Source organism: Plecotus auritus (assembly GCF_963455305.1).
Source record: "Plecotus auritus genome assembly, chromosome: 3".
NCBI lineage: Eukaryota > Metazoa > Chordata > Mammalia > Chiroptera > Vespertilionidae > Plecotus > Plecotus auritus.
This window is the reverse complement of record NC_137772.1, coordinates 176412399-176432714: the sequence shown is the minus strand read 5'-3', so window position 1 is coordinate 176432714 and position 20316 is coordinate 176412399. Positions and strand designations below refer to the sequence as shown.

Below are 20316 nucleotides of genomic sequence, written 5' to 3'. Positions count from 1 at the left end.
GATGGGACTCATTGTTCTGCTGCCTCCTGCACACCACACCCCCTACTGGGGACGAAGCCCGCCACCCAGGCAAGTGCCCTGACTGGGAATCAAACGGTGACATCCTGGTTCATAGGTCAACACTCAGCCACTGAGCAACACTGGCTGGGCTAGTTGAATAGATTTTATTTTTATTTTTATGAGTTTGTTTGAGCCAAAACAGATGACATATGCCTGAGAGCAAAATATCAAATGCTCCCTGAATCTATTTTTAATGAAAATCAAGATAAACTATAGCAACTCTAACTTTACCACATTATACTCAGGTCAGCTGCATCATTAATCATATCCAGGTAACTCATATGATGCAACCTACTGTTGCTCCGAGACCAGCCCCCAATATGGAAATGAAGATCACTTGCCAAAGGGAAAAGATAAATTTGGCAGGATACCCTCCCATACATATTTTTTTTTTCTGTTTTCAAAACATTTCTCATTTGCAGATAATTAAAGTAAAGGAAATTCCAAAGATTTATCCCAAATGCTGCTGCACTGTAAGATGATCACTATAAAAATTAGAATTTTCAGGGCTCAAAAAGAGAGAAAGCCTGAAAATACACTTTTTTTAAAAAAAATGAAAGCGAACAAGTTCTGCATTCTTAATACTAGAGCAATATTTTAAATACTTACATCCTGTCAAGGTAAAGTTTCAGTACAATTCAAAGAGTATGTGGCCCAGCTGGTGTGGTTGATCATCGACCTATGGACCAGGAAATCACGGTTTGATTCCCAGTCAGGGTACATAGCCAGGTTGCAGACTCAATTCCCAGTAGGGGATGTGCAGCAGGCAGCCGATCAATGGTTCTCTCTCATCATTAATGTTTCTATCTCTCTCTCCTTCTCCCTTCCTCTCTGAAATCAATAAAAATATATTTTTTAAAAAATCAAAGGGTCTGTGTTACATTCGTAATCTGCTGAGTGTTCAGTTTTCTGTCTGTACTTATAGTCATGTGGGAAGGCCCTGCACTGGTGTAACTGGGAGCAAGGCCATTTAGAACCAGTGCATATGCCCTGCCAGGGCAGAGCGTTTCTTTGGTTTTAAATGCATAAAATTTCTAATCTTTGCTAGCTTTTCATTTAAACCTTTGGGTTAAATAAAGAGCCTTTAGGAAAAAGAAAAGCCTTCTGGCTCATGAGATAGCAATACTCTATATTACCTTTTTTCAAGTACTAAAAAAGTGACTGTGCAAAGCTATTTGGTCTTAGAGAAAAATAGAAATGTCTCTGGAAATCGAAGTTACACTGACACTGGTTCTGAGGAGGAATAGAGATCTGAGACTGCTTTTAATGAGATCCCAGGTGAAGCACTAAGCATTTTCTAAATACCTTTTCACCTCCAAACCACTCAAATATCCAGAATAACAACTTCTCAAATGCATTTACTATGAATTTTATGACCCTCATTTTACCAGTGGTAATCTGAAGTACAGGAAGAAGGAGGGGTTTCCTCCAATATTTCTCAAGGAAGCAGAGGAACACAGAAAGAAAAAAACAGGAATTGTGATACTGAAACACTCTTCTGTAACATATTTTATCACATTTCAGCTCTTTTTATTCAGATGTTTGAGGGAGCCTTAATCATCAAAATCTGTTAAGAAAAGACAAGACACTTTAAGACTCTCTGGAATTTCCTACAGCTTGACCTAACCCCACCCCACATGTCCTCCTTCCTGTCAGCTGACTGTAGTAACTCTATTTAAACATTCTCTGTGAATCCATAAACAAATCAACGTGTACAAATAATAAAGTAAGAGTTTGGGGCTTTTAGCTAGTGGTCCATGACATTTATTTTCTCTGGAATTTTTTTTTAAGAAATAAAGTAAGTTAGGTCCCAAGTGTCAAGTAAAAAGTAGATTTCCTGTCCCTCCATACTATTTTCAAAATAAGTTCTCTTTAAAATTTGATTTTCCAACACCTTAATTTACTAAGAGGCTCCTACCTCTCTCAGCCAGTTCCTTCAACCTTTCAACTTTGACCTTCTTGCAGACTCTCATCCCTCCAAAGTCAAGGGTGGAGGAAGGATAACTTTTAAGGAAAAATGAGACTTTGCTGAACTATGAATGGTTATCATAGGGCTGGCCTTAATTTCTCAAAGTACTGTGAGATAAACATTGCCTTCTCCAAGGACCTTCTTAGAAAAAATAGACCTCATTTAAGTTAATCAACACATAGAGAAGGAGCACTCATCTCCAGTGCTGCGATGTCTCTCCTTTTTCTGTATTTCTAAGAATTCTACAAAAATTATGTGTTACTCTTACAATTAGAAAAAAAAAGGAAAGAGAGGTAATACTTCATACCTATTTTTAAAACATCTTTATGGATTTTAGAGAGGAAAGGAGAGGGAGAGAAACATTGATCAGCTGCCTCAGCATATACCCTGACCAGGACTGAACCCGAAACCTGCACATGTGTCCTGACTAGGATGATTCCCTGACTGGCGACCTTTGGGTACATGGGACAACACTCAACCAACACCAGCGAGGGCATTACTTCATACTTATTAAATTAATATCCTTATATATAAAAACCCAGGGTCCATAATGACCGACTGAAGGCTCCACTGAACATGGGAAGTCAGTCCTGCAGTCAGTGCTGGGTTGCCGTGGCGACCCAGCACTGACTGTTGAGGGGGCTGCAGATCAGGCCAAGAGAGAGGCCTGAAGAGAGAGGCAGGTTCTGGTCCACAGCCTCCGTGGCAGCTGTTGATCAGCCGTTGCCTCTCTCTTTCTCTCCGGGCTTCGCCAGCAGCCACGCCTCTGTTTCTCTCCGGGCCTCCGAGGGGGCTGCTGATCAGCCCCGTCTCTCTGATCAGGCCCGGAGTTAGGCCCGGAGACACTGACTGGCATAGAAACTGACCAATCAGAACCAAATCTGGGTGAACTGTGAGGAGCCAATGGCTGCCTAGGAGGTGGAGCTTTTGACGCTGACTGGCATAGAAACCGACCAATCAGAACCAAATTGGCCGGCAGGGGAGGGCAGTTGGGGGCAATCAGGCAGGCAGGCAGAGGCAGTTAGTAGCAATCAGGCAGGCAGGCAGGTGAGCAGTTAGGAACCAGCAGTCCCAGATTGCGAGAGGGACATCTGATTGCCGGTTTAGGCCTGATCCCTGGTCCCTGATTGGAGAGGGTGCAGGCTGGGCTGAGGGAACACCCCCCTCCGTGCACGAATTTCGTGCACCGGGTCACTAGTGAACACATATAAATGGTAAAACCAATGCTGATGAGGTGCTGGATAATTGACTATGTCCTTAGATTGTGCTAGTGATGTTTAAAATAATATAGTCTTTGAGAACAAGCTGAAAATATGTAAGAAGAATATTTAATGAATTATAATTTTTGACCATGATAACATCCCAAATAACTAAAACAAAATGTTTCTGCTAAGATGCTTAGAGCTTTTTTTTTTTTTTTTTTAAAAAAAAACAACTTTTTTTAAAAAATATATTTTATTGATTTTTTTACAGAGAGGAAGGAAGAAGGATAGTCAGAAACATCGATGAGAGAGAAACATCGATCAGCTGCCTCTTGCACACCTCCTACTGGGGATGTGCCCACAACCAAGTTACATGCCCTTGACCGGAATCGAACCTGGGACCTTTCAGTCCGCAGGCTGACGCTCTATCCACTGAGCCAAACCGGTTTTGGCGCTTAGAGCTTTTTTATTAGGCTAAAAAAGAACCTAATTACTGGGGAATGATTAAACAGTATAATGAAATACCATGTTGCCATATAAGGATAACTACATGAACTAGGAAGATACACAGAAAGGTCTATATAAAAAAACAAAAGATAAAGCATAAGCATACAAAACAGTGAGTATACAGTGACTAAAACCATGTGAAAACTAGTTATGCAATGATAAGGATATTACTGTGCACAACTGATGATGGTTACTCTTTTTTCCTGGTTTACTTGGCTTTTTCTTCTCCTTTCTGGTTTACTGTGTGTGTGTGTGTGTGTGTGTGTGTGTGTGTGTGTGTGTGTGTGAGTGAGAAAGGGAGAGAGAGGGTGTGTGTGTGTGAGAAAGGGAGAGAGAGGGTGTGTGTGTGTGTGTGTGTGTGTGAGAGAGAGAGAGAGAGAGAGGGTGTGTGTGTGTGTGAAAGGGAGAGAGAGGGGAAGAGGGGGAGGGAGGGAAGGAGGGGGGGGGGGAGAGAGAGAGAGAGAGAGAGAGAGAGAGAAATTGTTCAGATGACTATTTCATTTATATAAGAAAACCAAACCTCCCCAAATCATAAGCTTCTAATTCAAGAGTTTTAGTACAAATCTGCTGTATTATGATGTATTTCTTCTCTTCATTGCCCTCATGTTTTTTATTTAGTTAAGAGACTATAAAATGTAGGGAAGAGAAATGATAGAGAGCTAAATTCTTTCAGAATACAGCTCTTGATGTTTTAATTTCCTTAGATTTCAAAATTGTATAAGGCCATGGCCAGTTGCTTTTATCCAATAAACAGTTATTATAATATTCATAAAGACAGTGTTATATGGTAGAAAGGTTACTACACAATTTCAGTCCTTGTTGTGATATTAATCAGCCACAGAACATTGGGTATATCAGTTAAGTCCTCTGACCTTGGCTGTTTCCATCTATAAAATATAGATTTTAATATCTTAACTGCCTCAGAGCAGTGAGCTGGATTACGAACATGATAGAGATTTCTCACACCTTGTAACTCATTGATAAGTCAGAAGGCTAGAGGAAATGACTAATACATTCATCTGGATGCACACCATGTTGTCTAACCCAGGATTGAGTCCAATAGCAAGAAGACAGAGGTGGTAAATATTTGGAAGGTAAATGATGTCCTTCTGACCCCTCCAAACTCTAATGTAGCCAACATTGCTTAGAGAATGTTCCAGTTTCCTGCTATTACTTTTCAACATGTTTTATTGTAATGAAAACCAGTTAGAAACCAGTTAAGTAGTTATTTGGCATGAAAGTAAGCAGAAAAGAGATGACTGGTCACCAGTTGGCACATCAAGGACAGCTATTTAGGGCAACAAACAGTGAAAAAGATCAGAATTCCTTGACTGGCACCTTTATACCTGGGTCCATTATCATCTTACCACAAAAGACCAAACAGTTACTCAGTTACTAAGTAGGGATAAATAAAAATTATTTATACTAGTATGAGGTCTTTATGAGAAATTATCCACTATATAGAGGTTATTCTTACATTTGAAATCACGGAAGCTATAAACTACTCAAGAGTGAATAGTAATAAATCAGCAAAATTTAGTTTTAATAAGATACACGAGAAAGATGGCATTGATAGAAAAATAAGGATAATTCTTGTGTTTATTTAACAAAACCAGTTATCTTTACTTAAGGCACTAACAATGTATCTAATGGAGGTAGGATGCTGGGTCAATTTAAGATTTATAATTCTGATAAGCAAATTAAAGATATACTACCCTACACTAGGATGACTACCGTAATGTTGACAGGTATTCAAATCCCTTTCCTCTCTAAGCCCATCTTAAAATTATGATTTAAAAATATGCAAATGATACCAATTATGAACATCCTCAAAACTGTATTCTTCTTGGAATTTAATTCCAACTAATTTACTTGAGACCTTAAGAAAGCATAAGAAAAAATCTTATTAAGATGACATTAAGTAGATAAGGGAACACACACAATTATTAACTATGAAAGGAGAAGATAAAATGTTATGGGTAATTTTATAACAATGTAGAGGTTCCCTATAGACACCTACCCATTCTTCAAGAAGGCAAATATAAAATGTTTCTTTGATGCAGATTATAGATTCGTTGGTTATAGATAAAATAGCTGATGACCACAGATCAGACTTTAGCTTACTTTCCTTATTTTCTCAAGGGCTTGCTCCACTACACCAACACATACACACTGGTATGTACCAGTGTTATATAAAGCTACACAAAATACTAGGCGTCACTTCCAGGAACTTATAAGAAGGAAAACCACAAAAATTTTGGACTATTTGAAGGACAGTTGTTCTCTCATATTAACAAGTGAAGTTTTGTTGGTTTTTTGATGATAGCCATTCATATAATGATCCTGATAATAAGAGGAACAGAAATTCTATGGGAAATTCATGGGTTTAGAAGTCTAAGGGGAGCGAAGTAGCAAAGAAGTGAAAAGGGGATGGGACAAGGGAAACTTCCATTTTTATTTCAGTTATTTCTGTCTTAGCCAATGTACTATTTTACCTTTGTAATCTAAAACAAGTTAACACAACTAAAATATGACTAACTAGAAGAACTAAACTATACCATGAGGCCCTGGTCAGGTAGCTCTGTTGGTTATGTTGTAGGCCAGTGGTCGGCAAACTCATTAGTCAACAGAGCCAAATATCAACAGTACAACGATAGAAATTTCTTTTGAGAGCCAAATTTTTTAAACTTAAACTTCTTCTAATGCCACTTCTTCAAAATAGACTTGCCCAGGCCGTGGTATTTTGTGAAAGAGCCACACTCAAGGGGCCAAAGAGCCGCATGTGGCTCGCGAGCCGCGGTTTGCCGACCACAGTTGCAGGCAGACAAACATGAGCAGAGCAAGGACAATGGGCCAGGTACAGAAGATCACCAGGGTGGAAAGCCCCAGGTGGCTAGCAATGGACAATCAATTATAGCATGGGACCTTGCCCCCAGGATGACTTTACTTCCTCTAGCATATCACTGGTCATGAGGTTTGGACCCCCTGACCTTTCCCACTGAGAGATAACATTTAGGCCTCAGTTGTATTTCAGCTCCAGGCCCAGGTAAGTAGCAAAACCAGTCAAGGCTGACCTCAGGACCAGCTGCATGGAATAATAACCCCCTGCCCTGGTGCCAGCCAATCAACCAGTGGAGACCACAATTCTGAATGAACACACCTGGAAATGTTCTATTAAGATCTTCCCCTGGGACCTCCGCTAAAATCTCCACCCTTAAAACACTTAGGAGGGAGGACCGAGTGCCACCCTCCCCCCACCCCCCACGTTTCAATTAGCTTCCTCACTTCCAAGCTCCAAGGGCCCTTCCTTTACCTCTAGAGCCTGTTTCCTAAACCTATTTCTTCTAGGAATTACTTTTTCTATCTCTGTAATTTACCCAATAAGTGTTCTCTTATAGTTTGGGTCTTGCTATGAATTCTTTCCTAGCCAGAACCCAAGTACCGAGGTTGCTGAACCCAGGTTTGGTCTGATCCCACTGGTCAGACACCTGGTACCTTTCCTGCCACCTACAACAGAGCATCTTCCAGATACACCAAGGTTGCAGTTCCATCCCTGGTCAGGGCACATGTAAGAAAATCATGGAATGCATGAACAAGTGGAACAACAAATTAATTAAATTGATTATAGCCTTATACTTATTAAAGCTGAAATTATGTTAACAATAACCATAAACTAGTTTCAAACTGATTAGTTATTCCTCAGCCTTAGACAAAATTTTAACAGTTTTACTGAAATATTAGACAAAACTTTTAAAAGTAATCTATACTGTTTCCAACATGGATAATGCTACTTATTTAGAAACAGCTAATAAAACCAAGGGCTGCTGTGTATTACACTCCCTAAGCAGTCCATTAAGTGACAAATGACTATTTCAGAAGTTTAAAAAGGCACTTTAAAAAGTCTAATCTTAGGACAACCACCACCCCACCCCCAACCTAGACCGTTAGCTGCTCAGTGCCTATGAAATTGGGTTGGGGACTCACAATTCTTTATATAAGAAATTTTTTCTCCACTCTGACCAGCCACAAAGAGACAGGCTTGTTCTGACCCATCTCTCAGCAGGCACTTATGAGAAAAAAGTCTCTCACCAGATCCTTACACATAATCAGCATTTTTGTTTGCTGCAATCCCAGTCATTTCCCACCTTAGGCCAGTTTTGACATGCAGCAGCCTTTTGCACTGAACCTACATTGTGTGTGCTGTGGCATGACATCAGCTGTTCTGCCCCTTAGCAGGGTCTGTGAGGAGGAGACTTACAATGGCGCTTTGAGTCACAACAAAGCCCCTTCCTCTCTATTTAGGATTTCTGACATTTTTTTCCTTCCATTTAAAATTCTTTTTCCCATTTAAATTTTAAAATTTTTTTTATTAAGACCATAAAGAAGAAAGAGGGATTTGGCAGGCCTAGAGGACTAAAAGTTGGGAAGGATGAGAGTTTAAGAAAAGTTGTAAAACTGCTTTGTGGTTACATCTCTTGCCAACTGGTTTCAGTGTTAAAATAGAGCTAAAACTCATTTACAGATCAGGGTTCTAGGTTTTAAAACCTTTAAAAAATTCTTTCTACATTCTCAAATAGATGAGCCCTAAACACTCAAGAATGTTTCTAGGCAGGAAAGCTCCAGGAACTGTAAGTTATGGGAAGAAATTGACTAAGTCACCCCATATATAATTGAGGATTAGGATAGTTATTTTTTATCTCAGAAAGAACGCTTCATACCATTACTTCACAAATATAGGGATTTGGGCCAACTATTTAGCTTAAAAAAATTCAGCTTTCCCATCTAGATGGAATCTAAAGTAAATGATGGCTTTGCTACCCATCATATCTGTTTATTTCATTATAATGACTGTTATAACAAACCATCCTCATGTACAAAGCCAGATATGCAGGAAAGTATGAGAAAACTGGAAAAATTTACCAGTTCTGCAGCCCCTGGATTGTGTTATAAGTCACCAGCATATGTAACTCATTTTCTAGTTAAGTAATTCCCTCTGGGGACCTGGTCTGCAATCCACACGGAGGATCAAATTTCATTAACAGTTGTAGGAAAATGCAACCCTGTGCATTTGCAAGTCAAAAATCCTGAAGGCTACAGCTAGTCTGGCTATCTTCATTGATTTTTCCTGGGAGAGGATTTTAGCTGATAGAAAACATTTGTTGGAAGGCACAGATGAGGAAGTTGAGAAGAGGAGAAAGGATTCAGCTAGCAGAGACAACTAAGCCTCAGTCTTAACATTAAAATCTGGCCCTAACACTCAGCCTGCAGCTGTGTCCAAGAGAACGATTCAGCAGTAATTCCACCCCCCAAACCAACAAACGACAAAAGACACAGGAAGACAAATTAAAAGGGCAAGCGTAAAAAAACACAAAATCACATTGGCATCAAACTCTCTTCATTTCTAGACATCAACCTGAAGCCCTGTGTGAGCTTGATTTCACATGAAATTGGGTTGGAACCTCACAAATCTTACCATCTATGCAAATAATTCGAGATTTTTACTTAACTCACTGAACTTGATTCAAGACATACAGACCACATGCTCCACACTATTCAAACTGTCTGGATTAGAAAACCAGCTTTGTTTATGAGAAATGACTGTATCAAGTTTTAAATGCTCCCAATCCTTACCTTGGTTTGAGATGGTTCGCCTTTCTCAAACATCATCTTAAGCCTGTTCAGCGGAACATTGTATTTCTCTATTTTGTTTGTAGCTTCTGTATTTTCACTGATTTCGGGCTTTCCTACTTCATGCCTGGATTCGCCTACTAGACAGTTTTCCATTTTGTTCTTTTCTGTTGAGTGGTCTTTTAGAGGTTCACTGTCCTCAATGCGGGGATACGGATCCTGAATATGGGCTTCAGCAGGTGATCCAAGTCTAGGTCTGGGATGGACCTGTACCCCTCGGTTAGCTTCGGCCCCAGAGGCAGAGTTGCTCACCACTTCAGCAGGAGGATGGTCGTCTCTGTGTCTGACCTCAGTGCTGCTGTTTCGCAGAGAGTCTGTGTGAGACTCAGCTCCCAGCACTGGGTTCTCCCACTTCTTCTTTAACGCAGTCAGGATTCCCCTTCTAAAGTGCTGGGGGAGATTTTCGGTGTTCTAGAAGAACAAGAAGTAAGTGCCAGTTATAACTTGCCTGCTGAAACAATCAAACATGATGTTCTTTGTAAAATGAAAGTTAAAACTCCAAGCTGCCCCAGGTCCACTGGCGTTTCAGACAGCTGTGAACAGTTACAGCCCTGCCACATGGAGAAAAAGCATCCACCCAGGAGAGGGAGAGGGGAAGAGAGAAAAAGTCAGGAGCTGAAGCAGGAAGTGATAAAACAGGATAGCCTTATAAGGACAAAATGAGGAGAAAGGAGAGCCCAGATCTAATGACAGTTACATTGGAGACAAGAGATTTTTTTATCCAAAGATCAATGGGGGAAATGAGAAAGAAGAAGCAAACACCAGGTACTTTAAACTCTGTAAATATGCATTAATAAAAGTTCATCATTACATGCCACAAAATTATATGGTATATCCTGCTTTTTTTGATTATTTTAAAAACAAAAAGGCAATATAGCTGAAACTACAGAATACATTAATTGTGGAGAGTAGCATCAAGGATTGCTACTATTTGTAGAAATTTAAAGAAGTCACCAGGCTTTTACATGTATTTGCATAAACAATATTTCATTATATCTGACAATTTACATGCATAGAAACAGTCAAATTTTACGTAAAAATCTAATTCTTTTCTGCTCTTCTCTACATGTTTGTCCATGTGTAATTTTCAGTTATCAGAAAAGTCACTATTTTAGAGATTCTTTGGCTGAGAAATATCCAGGCTTCATATGAAAGCACCGACACCCACTCTCTTGATTGAAGGACAGATATTTAAATATCTCAGAAGAGCTCACTTTCACCTGGGTCAAAATGGAATTAATTTCAAAATGTAAGACAGATAGAAAACAACCTGGAAACTGTCAATGTTGTTCCACAATAACAGAGGAAACATGTTTGTTTAAATAAAATTCAGCATTGCATATTCTGAAAGTACTCCTAAACAGAGCAGCACCACCTTCCCAACAAACCACAAATTCCAATACTCCCTTCTTGCCCTCCATTCCTGTAGTCTGTGACTCACCCATCTTTCAATTGAGAAAGAAAAGGCAAACCACCTAGTAGTGAACGACTTCCGGGGGAATTAAACAGGATTAGCAGCTATATTGGGAATTAAGATTCCCTATTCCTCTTCTGAACACACGCTGAGAGCCACTTCATCAAGTAGCTACAAGGCTTGAAAACAAGTTACAGGACAGCCTGAGGGGGAGGCTTGTGGGGGGGGGGGGCGCGCAACGGGGTCAGTAGGGGAAAAGGGGACATATGTAATACTTTTAATAAAGGTTTTTTAAAAAGTTACAGAACAACTGCTTGATTTTAGTGTTAAAACTTAGCTGACAAGATTCACTGGGGGAAAACGTATGGATCAGAGATATAAGCAGCATGAAAAGTTTTCTTGTTGGGAAAGAGAGAATTAAAAAAAAAAAAAAGCACATAAAAAAACCCAGCTCTGGAAGCTGGTGCTACCTTAACTGCCAGCGGCACTCTTGGCTCTGTGTACCTCCTGCCACACAATGGATGAGTCATCTTGGTCTCCAACTTTACCTGCCTTGCCCTTGCCCTGCCCAGACAGGAGCCCTGAGAATCAAAGTGGCATTCTGCCTCGGTAACTGGACACTACCTTTCTCAGAGACAAATCATGTGATCGATGTATATTTATTAACATGGAAAGATGCTTTTGAGTGGAAAAAGGCAAATTATGAGACAGCATGATTCCATTTTGTAATACACATGTATTTTTATAAATCTAAGCACAGAAAAGTATTCTAGAAGAAAAAACATCAAGAAATTAATGGGTTGCCCTTGAATCATGGATTATGGGCATTTGTATTTTCTTTTTATAATAAATATGTACTCATTGTGCAACAAAATGAATATAAAAATAAAATTAGACATCTTCATATCACAAAAAAAGCTTCTACAGAATATGAAATAATTTTGATGTTACTGGAAGCAGCTTGAAAATTGTCATTTCTACTTTACTCGTGGTGACTGAGAAGAGAGGGATGTGTGATAGAATACCAGCAGTGTCCCAAACAAGGGCCTGGGTGGAGAACATCCCTATGGGGCATTTTGAGGAGGAGCAAATGTGCTCTTTTATTAAAAGGAGCACTTAAGGATACAAGTTCAAAAGTGCTGGAGTGGAGACAAAAAGGGGAAGGGCAGGGCTGTGTGGTCTGACAGCATTAAAGGCCCCACACCCTTAAGTCATTCCTGGCAGCACTTCCAGTTCATGCCAGGTGTTCAGGTCTTTAGGACCCAGGGGAAGCACAAATGGGGAAGGAGCAGAGCCTACAGTCTTTCTGGGGAAGAAAGAGATGCAAGAAAGTACAGAACAAAAAGGACAGCTAAAAGCAGGTTGGTCAGCACAGTGAATAGAGTATTGGACTGAGATAGTCTGGGTTATCATTGGATAATGGATTATGGGTCACTTATATTTTCTTCTCTTTATCTTTATTTCCTACAATAAATATGTATTACTTGTATAACACAGCTCCACCCAACCAAGTGACCTTGGGCAAGTTTCTTAATTTCTGGAAACTACCATCCAGGGCTACTGTGGAGAATAAATGAGGATATATTAAGCATGTAATGTAGCATTTGACATAAATAGGCACCCAGTAAGTCGTAATTATTATTAGATGGATGATCCCCTCTACCCCTTAAGCCCTATCTCACAATGGCGATCATCCACAGAACCCAGTCATCTCCCAAATCCTGAACTTGAGTTAAAGTCTCTTACTGTTCTTTCTCCTTTCTCTATAGTCTCTACTGTTCTACACTGTAAGTGTGGGGACACAAAATAAGGTAAGATCCTAGTTGATGTCATTTGTATCAAGGTTTTAACTTTTTCCCAACTATTTTCTTAGATTAAGGCAGTGGGAAGTCAAGAATGCTGCAAGTTTTCAAGGGCCCTTGGTTGCTACATAGCCTCTCTTTTCCAAGTGACATCTAGCACACTGTTCATTCTACCCAGCAAGGCTGAGAATCTTGGCAGATCTGCCTCTAGACCATAATTGGCTGCCTGAATCCAGATCAGGAACACCAAGGAGATCCAACACAGTGTCCTTTCTGCAGGAGCATCTGACTTGGAATTAGGGTGAGCCCTCGCTCTGTCACTCTGAGATGTATGACCCTGAATAAGTCCCTTTCTCTCTTTGGGTCTCAGTTATCTCACCTGTAAAATGAAGAGGCTGAGTCGAATGAGCTTTAATGTTGAAATCGACATGGGAATGTTCATATTAAAAGCAGGCCCGCCCGCATGGCTCAGTGGTTGAGTATCAACCTATGAACCAGGAGGTTACAGTTTGATTCCCAGTTAGGGCACATGCCTGTGTTGCATGCTTGATCCTTGCGGGGGGGCGGGGGGAGGATGCAAGAGGCAGCTTATCAATGATTCTCTCTCATCATTGATGTTTCTATCATCCGTCTCTCTCCCTTATTCTTTGAAATCAACACAATATGTTTTTAAAAAAGCAGGAGGCTGTTTGGTAGGACACAGCAGTGGAATTAGAAACATGGACTACCTGGATGTACAGCCTCCAAGGAAGGGAAGAAATTCCTAGGCTGAGAGCTGCTCAGAAAAGTGACAGCCAGTCATTTTGGAGGTGAGTGCCCAGGCAGCACAGATTTCAGGAACTGGCATATTCCATGCTTGAAGGGAACCTGGAAATATAACTGGTGGTGGTATTAACGGTCTGTGTTTCTGGGTCCTAGGAATAGGTGGGAGAGGAAGAGAAAACGAGGAGTAACTTTTTGGAAAGTTAGGTTATCTCACTATCTGCTAAAGGAACAAATTTACTTACTTGTTCCCTAATGTTTCTCTAACTTGCTTTCCATGGTAGAATGTTTTAAGTATTCTTTCACCTGGTCAGTCACTTCTATAAATTTATATGGACACTTCTTGTTCTTCAGGAGACAGTTCAGACTTATTACAAGTCTAGTGGATCTTAAAAACAACCCTCTGTCATTAGTGGAAAAACTGGTAAGCTCTAATAAGTCTGTAGTTAATAGTGTTGCACCAATGTTAATTTCTTAATTTTTGATAAATGTACCATAGTTATGTAAGATGTTACCATTAGGGGAAGCTAGGTGGGTGGAGGTATATAGGAACTCTCTGTACTATCTTAGTAACTCTACTGTAGGCTCATTATTATTTCAAAATAACAAGTTTGTTTAGAAAATATAGCAACCCTCCCTCAACTTTATGTCTTTCTCTAGTTATTGCTTCTCTTGCATTTCAGAGTTAAATGTCTTGTAGCTGCTATTTCCACTTGATCCCTTTCCATTCACTCTAATTCTACTACCAAAATATTTCTGAAGTAGCACTAATCAAGATCACAAATTACCTCTTAAAAATTTCCATCTTGTTATTTTATTTTTATCAATTACAAAAGTAATAAAAAAACTTATTGGGAGTAAAAAGTCACAAATCAATATAGGAATATATACATACATGTCTTGAATATATGCTATAATTTTCCCTATTTGACACCCCCATCCCTCCCATCCAAGATATACACTGCCAACATTTTGGTGTATATGCTCTCAATTTCCCCCTTATTTTTATAAACTATATTTATTTTATAAAATCATACTATACTTACTGTTCTGTACCTTGCTTTAATCATTTAATGTACTTTTGATATCTGTCCATGTCAGTACATGAAATCTTACCCATATAGTATAATACTATATATATTATAATATACAACACAATATACTACTGAATGTATGTACCATAATTTATCATTCCTTTGAGAATATCTGAATTATTTCAAAGTTTTCAGTATTATAAAAATCCTGCAATATGTATCTTTTAAGTTTATTTTCTTTTTCTTGTGATTTTTTTTTTTTTTTGGTGATAATTTCTGGAAGTAGAAATGCTGGATCAATGAGTATGAAATATATTTAATATTTTAATAGGTATTGCCTGACTTCTCACTAACAGTGTATGAGTTCATACTTCATCACATACTGAATATTATCCATTTGAAAGTCTGCCAGCTATTTACATTACAATTTATAGTTCATGAATAGTTTAATTTAAATTTCTTTGATTATTAGTGAGGCTAAGCATTGTTCATGTTTATTGTTTCTTCTTTAATTACTTGTTCACATTCTTTTACCTCAATTGTCAAGTGCAATGGACACTTCTGCTTTATTTTATTTGATCTCTCTACAGCATTTTAGATTACTGATTACTCCCAGCTTTGAAAATTACTTCCTTCCATGGTGTATGCAATACCCCCATTTCCTAGATTTCTTCCCATTTTTTCTGACCACTTCTCAATTTTCTTTATAGTTTTCTCTTCCCCTGTTCCTCTCTTCTATGGTGGGGTCCCTTGAGGCTCTGTCTTATGTCCTCTTCTTTGCTCACTGTACATATTCTCTATAGATGATCTGGTTTCAGCCCCCTGCTATCTGTTGATAACTCATAACCTGTAAGTCTAGCCAGATATCTCTCCTTACCTATTAATTCTCCTGGAAATGCTACAGGCACCTTACACTCATCCTTATCTAAAGCTGAAGTCTCCCTTCTCTTCCCTTCATTCCTTACACTTTAATATCCCCCCCCCCTTTTTTTTTTACTCTTTTTAAACAATATATATTTTTATTGACTTTAGATAGAGAGGAAAGGAGAGGGAGTAAGAGAGAGAGAAACATTGATGTGTGAGAGAAATATCAATTGGTTGCCTCCTGCATGCACCCTGACAGGGATTGAACCCACAACCTGGGCATGTGCCCTGATGAGGTATTGAACCAGCGACCTTTCGGTGTACAGGATGATGCTCAGCCAACTGAGCCACACTGGCCTGGACTAATCTGTGTTTTTTCCCCCCGAATTCTCTATCTTGGTGAATGTGACAATTATGTTTTCAACTGTCAAAGATGCCTGTTCTCTTATACCTCCACGTTGTACATGCTGCTTCCTCTGCCACTCCTTTACCCTACTTTTAAAGCTAATTCCTATTTGTCCTTTGGGCTCAAGCAGGCACCACTTCTGGGAAGCATTCCTTGACATGGCATAGCCCAGGTTATAAATCTTTCCTAAATTAAAACACAGCACTTTGAGTATTTCTTTAATATGGTACTTATCACACTGGGATTATAAATTCTATTTTCAAAACTCTGAACAGTCCCATGAAGGCAGGAAGCACATCTTATTCCTCCATAAATTTATGCTCCATAATTGTTTTTTTACACTTGTGGTGTCAACTTCTGTTGATCCTAGTCCAATCAGGCCTTTATCCCACTCCCAAACAGCACATGATGACCAATGATCTTCATGTTGCCAAATCCAACTATCAATTGTCAGCCTGTGTGTTTAACTCTGTTGAGAACTCTCCTTTTAGAAACACTTTATTCACTTGACTCCTGACATTCTCTTGTTTCACTGCTATTTCACCAGTTGCTCTCCTTCAGATTCCTTTGCTGGTTCCTCCTCATCTCTCCAACCATTAAACACCAAGGTACCTTTCAGCTCAGTCCTCAGAACTTCCCTCTAGCTACACTCCCTCCCTAGGTAATCTCATGCATTCCATGCATCTTTAAATACCACTGACATGTTGATATATATCTCTTCTCATCTCCAGCCCAGATCTCTTCCAATTCTAAATTTGTACATCCAAGTTCCTATTTGACATCTCCATTGAGATATCTTACTAAAAATTTTTATATTTAATAAGTCCAAAGCTGAGCTTCTAATATTTCTCCTACTCTAAACCTGCTTTTACTATGGTCTTCCTCATTGCAATTAATGACATTTTCCCAGGTGTTTGGTCCAAAAACATTGTTGCCACTCTTGATTCTTCTTTTTCTCTTTACCTTCGGTATAAATCCTGACCACTTCTCATCACCTATGTGGCTACTACTCCAGTCCAATCCATTGCCATATCTTTCCTAAATCACTACAATCCTATATAATAAAAGCCTAATATGCAAATCGATCGAACGGCAGAATGACCAGCGAAACGACTGGTTGCTATGATGCACATTGACCACCAGGGTGCAGACGCTCAATGCAGGAGCTGCCCCCAGCCCGCAGGCCCCAGGCCAGCCAAGTGGGTGCCGGCGGGGAGCCCCCCAATTGCTGAGGTAACTGGCAGCGGTGGGGGGCGGGGCCGGTGAGTGGGCAGTGCCAGGCCAGCCAAGGCAAGTGCCAGTCGGGGCCCCCCAATTGCCCCACCAGTCACCCCACAGATGGGCCCTGATCGCCAGCCAGGCCTAGGGACCCTACCCATGCACGAATTTTGTGCACCGGGCCTCTAGTCTATATATATAAAAGGCTTATATGCAAAGTGTCCCTTTGGGAGTTTGACCAGGAGACCAGGAGTTCGATCGCTTGCTATGATGTGTGCTGACCACCAGGGGGCAGCTCGGAATAAAGAAAGGCCCCGGCTGGCAGCTGGAAGGCCCTTTTCGGCCCTGATCGCCGGCCAGGCTTAGGGACCCTACCCGTGCACGAATTTCATGCACCAGGCCTCTAGTTGTCTTATAATTTGTTTCCATACTTCTGCCATTGTAGCTCTAGTCTCTCCTCTTTTTAAAATTTAAACCAGATCACATCACTCCTTTGCATACAAACACTCCATCAGGGTTAAAGTCTAAATCCTCAGCCAGGCCTGTGTGGGTCAGTGGCTGAGCGTCAACGTATGAACCAGGAGGCCACAGTTTGATTCCCCATCAGGGTACATGCCTGGGTTGTGGGCTCGATACCCAGTGTGGAGCATGCAGGAGGAAGCCAATCAATGATTCTCTCATCATTGATGTTCTGGTACCTCTCTCCCTCTTCCTTCCTATCTGAAATAAATAAAAATATTATTTTTAAAGAAAAAGAAAGTCTAGGTCCTCACAATGGCCCTACATTGCCTTGCTTTCCCTATTACCCAAGTATACGAAGAAGGTTTCTGCCTCAGAGCATTTGCATGTGCTTTTATCTTTTGCCTGAATCATTCTTCTCCTGGCTCACATCTTCAGATTTCTGTTCAAATGTCTCCTTATCAGAACCTTTCCTTGACCTCTCTACACTCTATCTCTCTTAGCTGCTACATGTGTTTCATAGTTCTAATCATCAACGGACACAATATCTTTATTTGTCTGTCTCTCACTAGAATGTAAATTAAACCCCATGGTGGCAGGGAGGTAGTCTGTATGAATGCCTAAAACAGGGCTTGGCTCATAGTAGGTGCTCTTTGAATATTTGCTAAATGAATAGTAAAAGGGAAGAAGGAAGGACAGAGAATGGGGGGAAATAGCAGGCAAGGGGGAGAGAAGGAATAAAGAAAAGAAACCAGCATTTGAGCCCAGCTGGTGTGGCTCATTGGTTGAGCATCAACCTAGGAACCAGCAGGTCACAGTTGGATTCCTGGTTGGGAGCTGGGCACCTAGTGGGGGCCTGCAGGAGGGAGCTGATTGATGATTCTCTCTCATCATTGATGTTTCCATCTCTCTCTCCCTCTCCCTTACTCTCTGAAATCAATAAAACAATAAAACAATAAAACAATAAAACAATAAAACAATAAATAAATAAATAAATAAATAAAAAGATTTTTAAAAAACTAGCATCTAAGTGAAATGATGGTAACTTTTTCTTACAATGCACCTGAGGAGATCCAATTTTTATTTTTTTTACTTTATTGATTTCAGAGAGGAAGGGAGAGGGAGAGGAAGAGAGAGAAACATCAATGATGTGAGAGAATTATTGATTGGCTGCCTCTTGCACGCCCCCTACTGGGGATTGAGCCCACAACCCAGGCATGTGCCCTTGGCTGGAATCAAACCTGGGACCTTTCAGTCTGCAGACTGACGCTCTATCCATTGAGCCAAACCAGCTAGGGCCAATTTTTGAATTACAGGAAAATTAAGCTAAGGACCCATTTAGCATCCTCCCCCCCTTTAGAGAGAACAAATTGACAGGGGCATGTTATATACTAATTTAAATAGGTTAGGTACTCAAAACTGCCAGGAGGATATTTTCATAATGCCAGCCAAATTAAAGAATTCTTGTCCAAATACATGAAATTCCCCCCCGCCCCCGACCCCTGCAATAAGATTAAATGAGTAAAATTTCAAAAGAAATACACCATACAGCCCAGCTGGAAAGTTAGCTGGCAGGGAGAGCAGAGAATGGGTACGAGCAGAGCTTGGTCTGAGGCTTAAGCCTTTGATGGATCCTGCAGCTAAGAAACTCGCTAACTAGACTGGGTCAAGAAGTTTGTTTCAAATGAACCCAGAGGAGGACAATAGCTGCATAGCTGCTGCCACTTAAATGCAGAGATACAGAAATTCTGGGTGTTTGATTTGCGGCCTAGGAAGCCCTGTATCCTAATTTGAGCAGAATTAGCCATTTTAGTAACCTCAGGCAAAGCACTTGGCCTTCTGTCTTTCACTCAATTCAGGAAAGAAAAAGTGGTTCAAAAGGAGTACATCTGTGAAAAAATGATTCCCTCCACCTAAGCCAAGTTCTCCTGAGCAAATGGCTCACAATTCAGACCAGCTGGCACAAGTGCCTGGCTCAGCTGACATGGAGCCCAAGCCCCACAGAGGCTGCAGGTGGCTGGGCCACACAGGCTCTGCTCCTGAGGCCTCACATGCCCCGGGCCTTCTGAGTACTTACATTTCTCCTCTTTTCCGCATTTGCTTCTTCAGCAGCTTTCTGGTACCTTCAGAGAAGGGGAGAAAAAAAGAGAATGTCCTCAAGTTAAACTTTTACTTTTACTATTTCAATCTTTAAGAAAATGACTTTTTCAAAGCTATGTCTGACAGCAACTGTCTTTAACAACTCTATCAGAAGAAGCAGAGAATCAGAGTAGCCCTCACTTCCTGCTGTTCCTGTCAACTGCTCTGATACAACATATCCAAGTTGATGAGGCCAAATGCTGGGAAACAACTGGGTAGAGCAGAAAGTACCCGCAAAGTCTGGGGTGTTAGTCCCAGTCTCTTCACTTATTAACTATGATGTGTGGCAAGTCACTTAACCTCTCTAAGCCTCAGTTTTCTTATCTAGAAAATGATTTTATATACTACTTTCAGGGTTGCAGGGAGACTGAATGAGATCACGTGTGTAAAACTGCCTTGGGATTAGTCAAAGGATACGGCATTGCATTAATGCTAGGATGTACAAGTTAAGCAACAAGCTGGAAAGATATTTGCAACTTGTATTACACAAAATGGCTAATTTCACTAGAATACAAAGAACTCTTACAAATTAATAAGAAAATGACCTCCCTAACCGGTTTGGCTCAGTGGATAGAGTGTCAGCCTGCGGACTCAAGGGTCCCAGGTTCGATTCTAGTAAAGGGCATGTACCTTGGTTGCGGGCACATACCCGGTGGGGAGTGTGCAGGAGGCAGCTGATCGATGTTTCTCTCTCATCGATGTTTCTAACTCTCTATCCCTCTCCCTTCCTCTCTGTAAAAAATCAATAAAATATATTTAAAAAAAAAGAAAATATAAACATATAGCCCAATT

General features: G+C 40.3%; 1 protein-coding gene across 1 annotated transcript in view; it reads right to left on the bottom strand.

The window, feature by feature from the left end:
- The window catches only part of LIMA1 (LIM domain and actin binding 1), a 92579-nt gene that overhangs the window by 27219 nt on the left and 45044 nt on the right, over nucleotides 1-20316 (bottom strand). Inside the window, exons 3-4 of the mRNA XM_080659243.1 lie at nucleotides 19463-19508; nucleotides 9370-9837 (exon numbers count right to left, since the gene is read on the bottom strand). Coding sequence (XP_080515369.1) covers nucleotides 9370-9837; nucleotides 19463-19508 — 514 coding nt within the window. The remainder of the gene's footprint in view (nucleotides 1-9369; nucleotides 9838-19462; nucleotides 19509-20316) is intronic.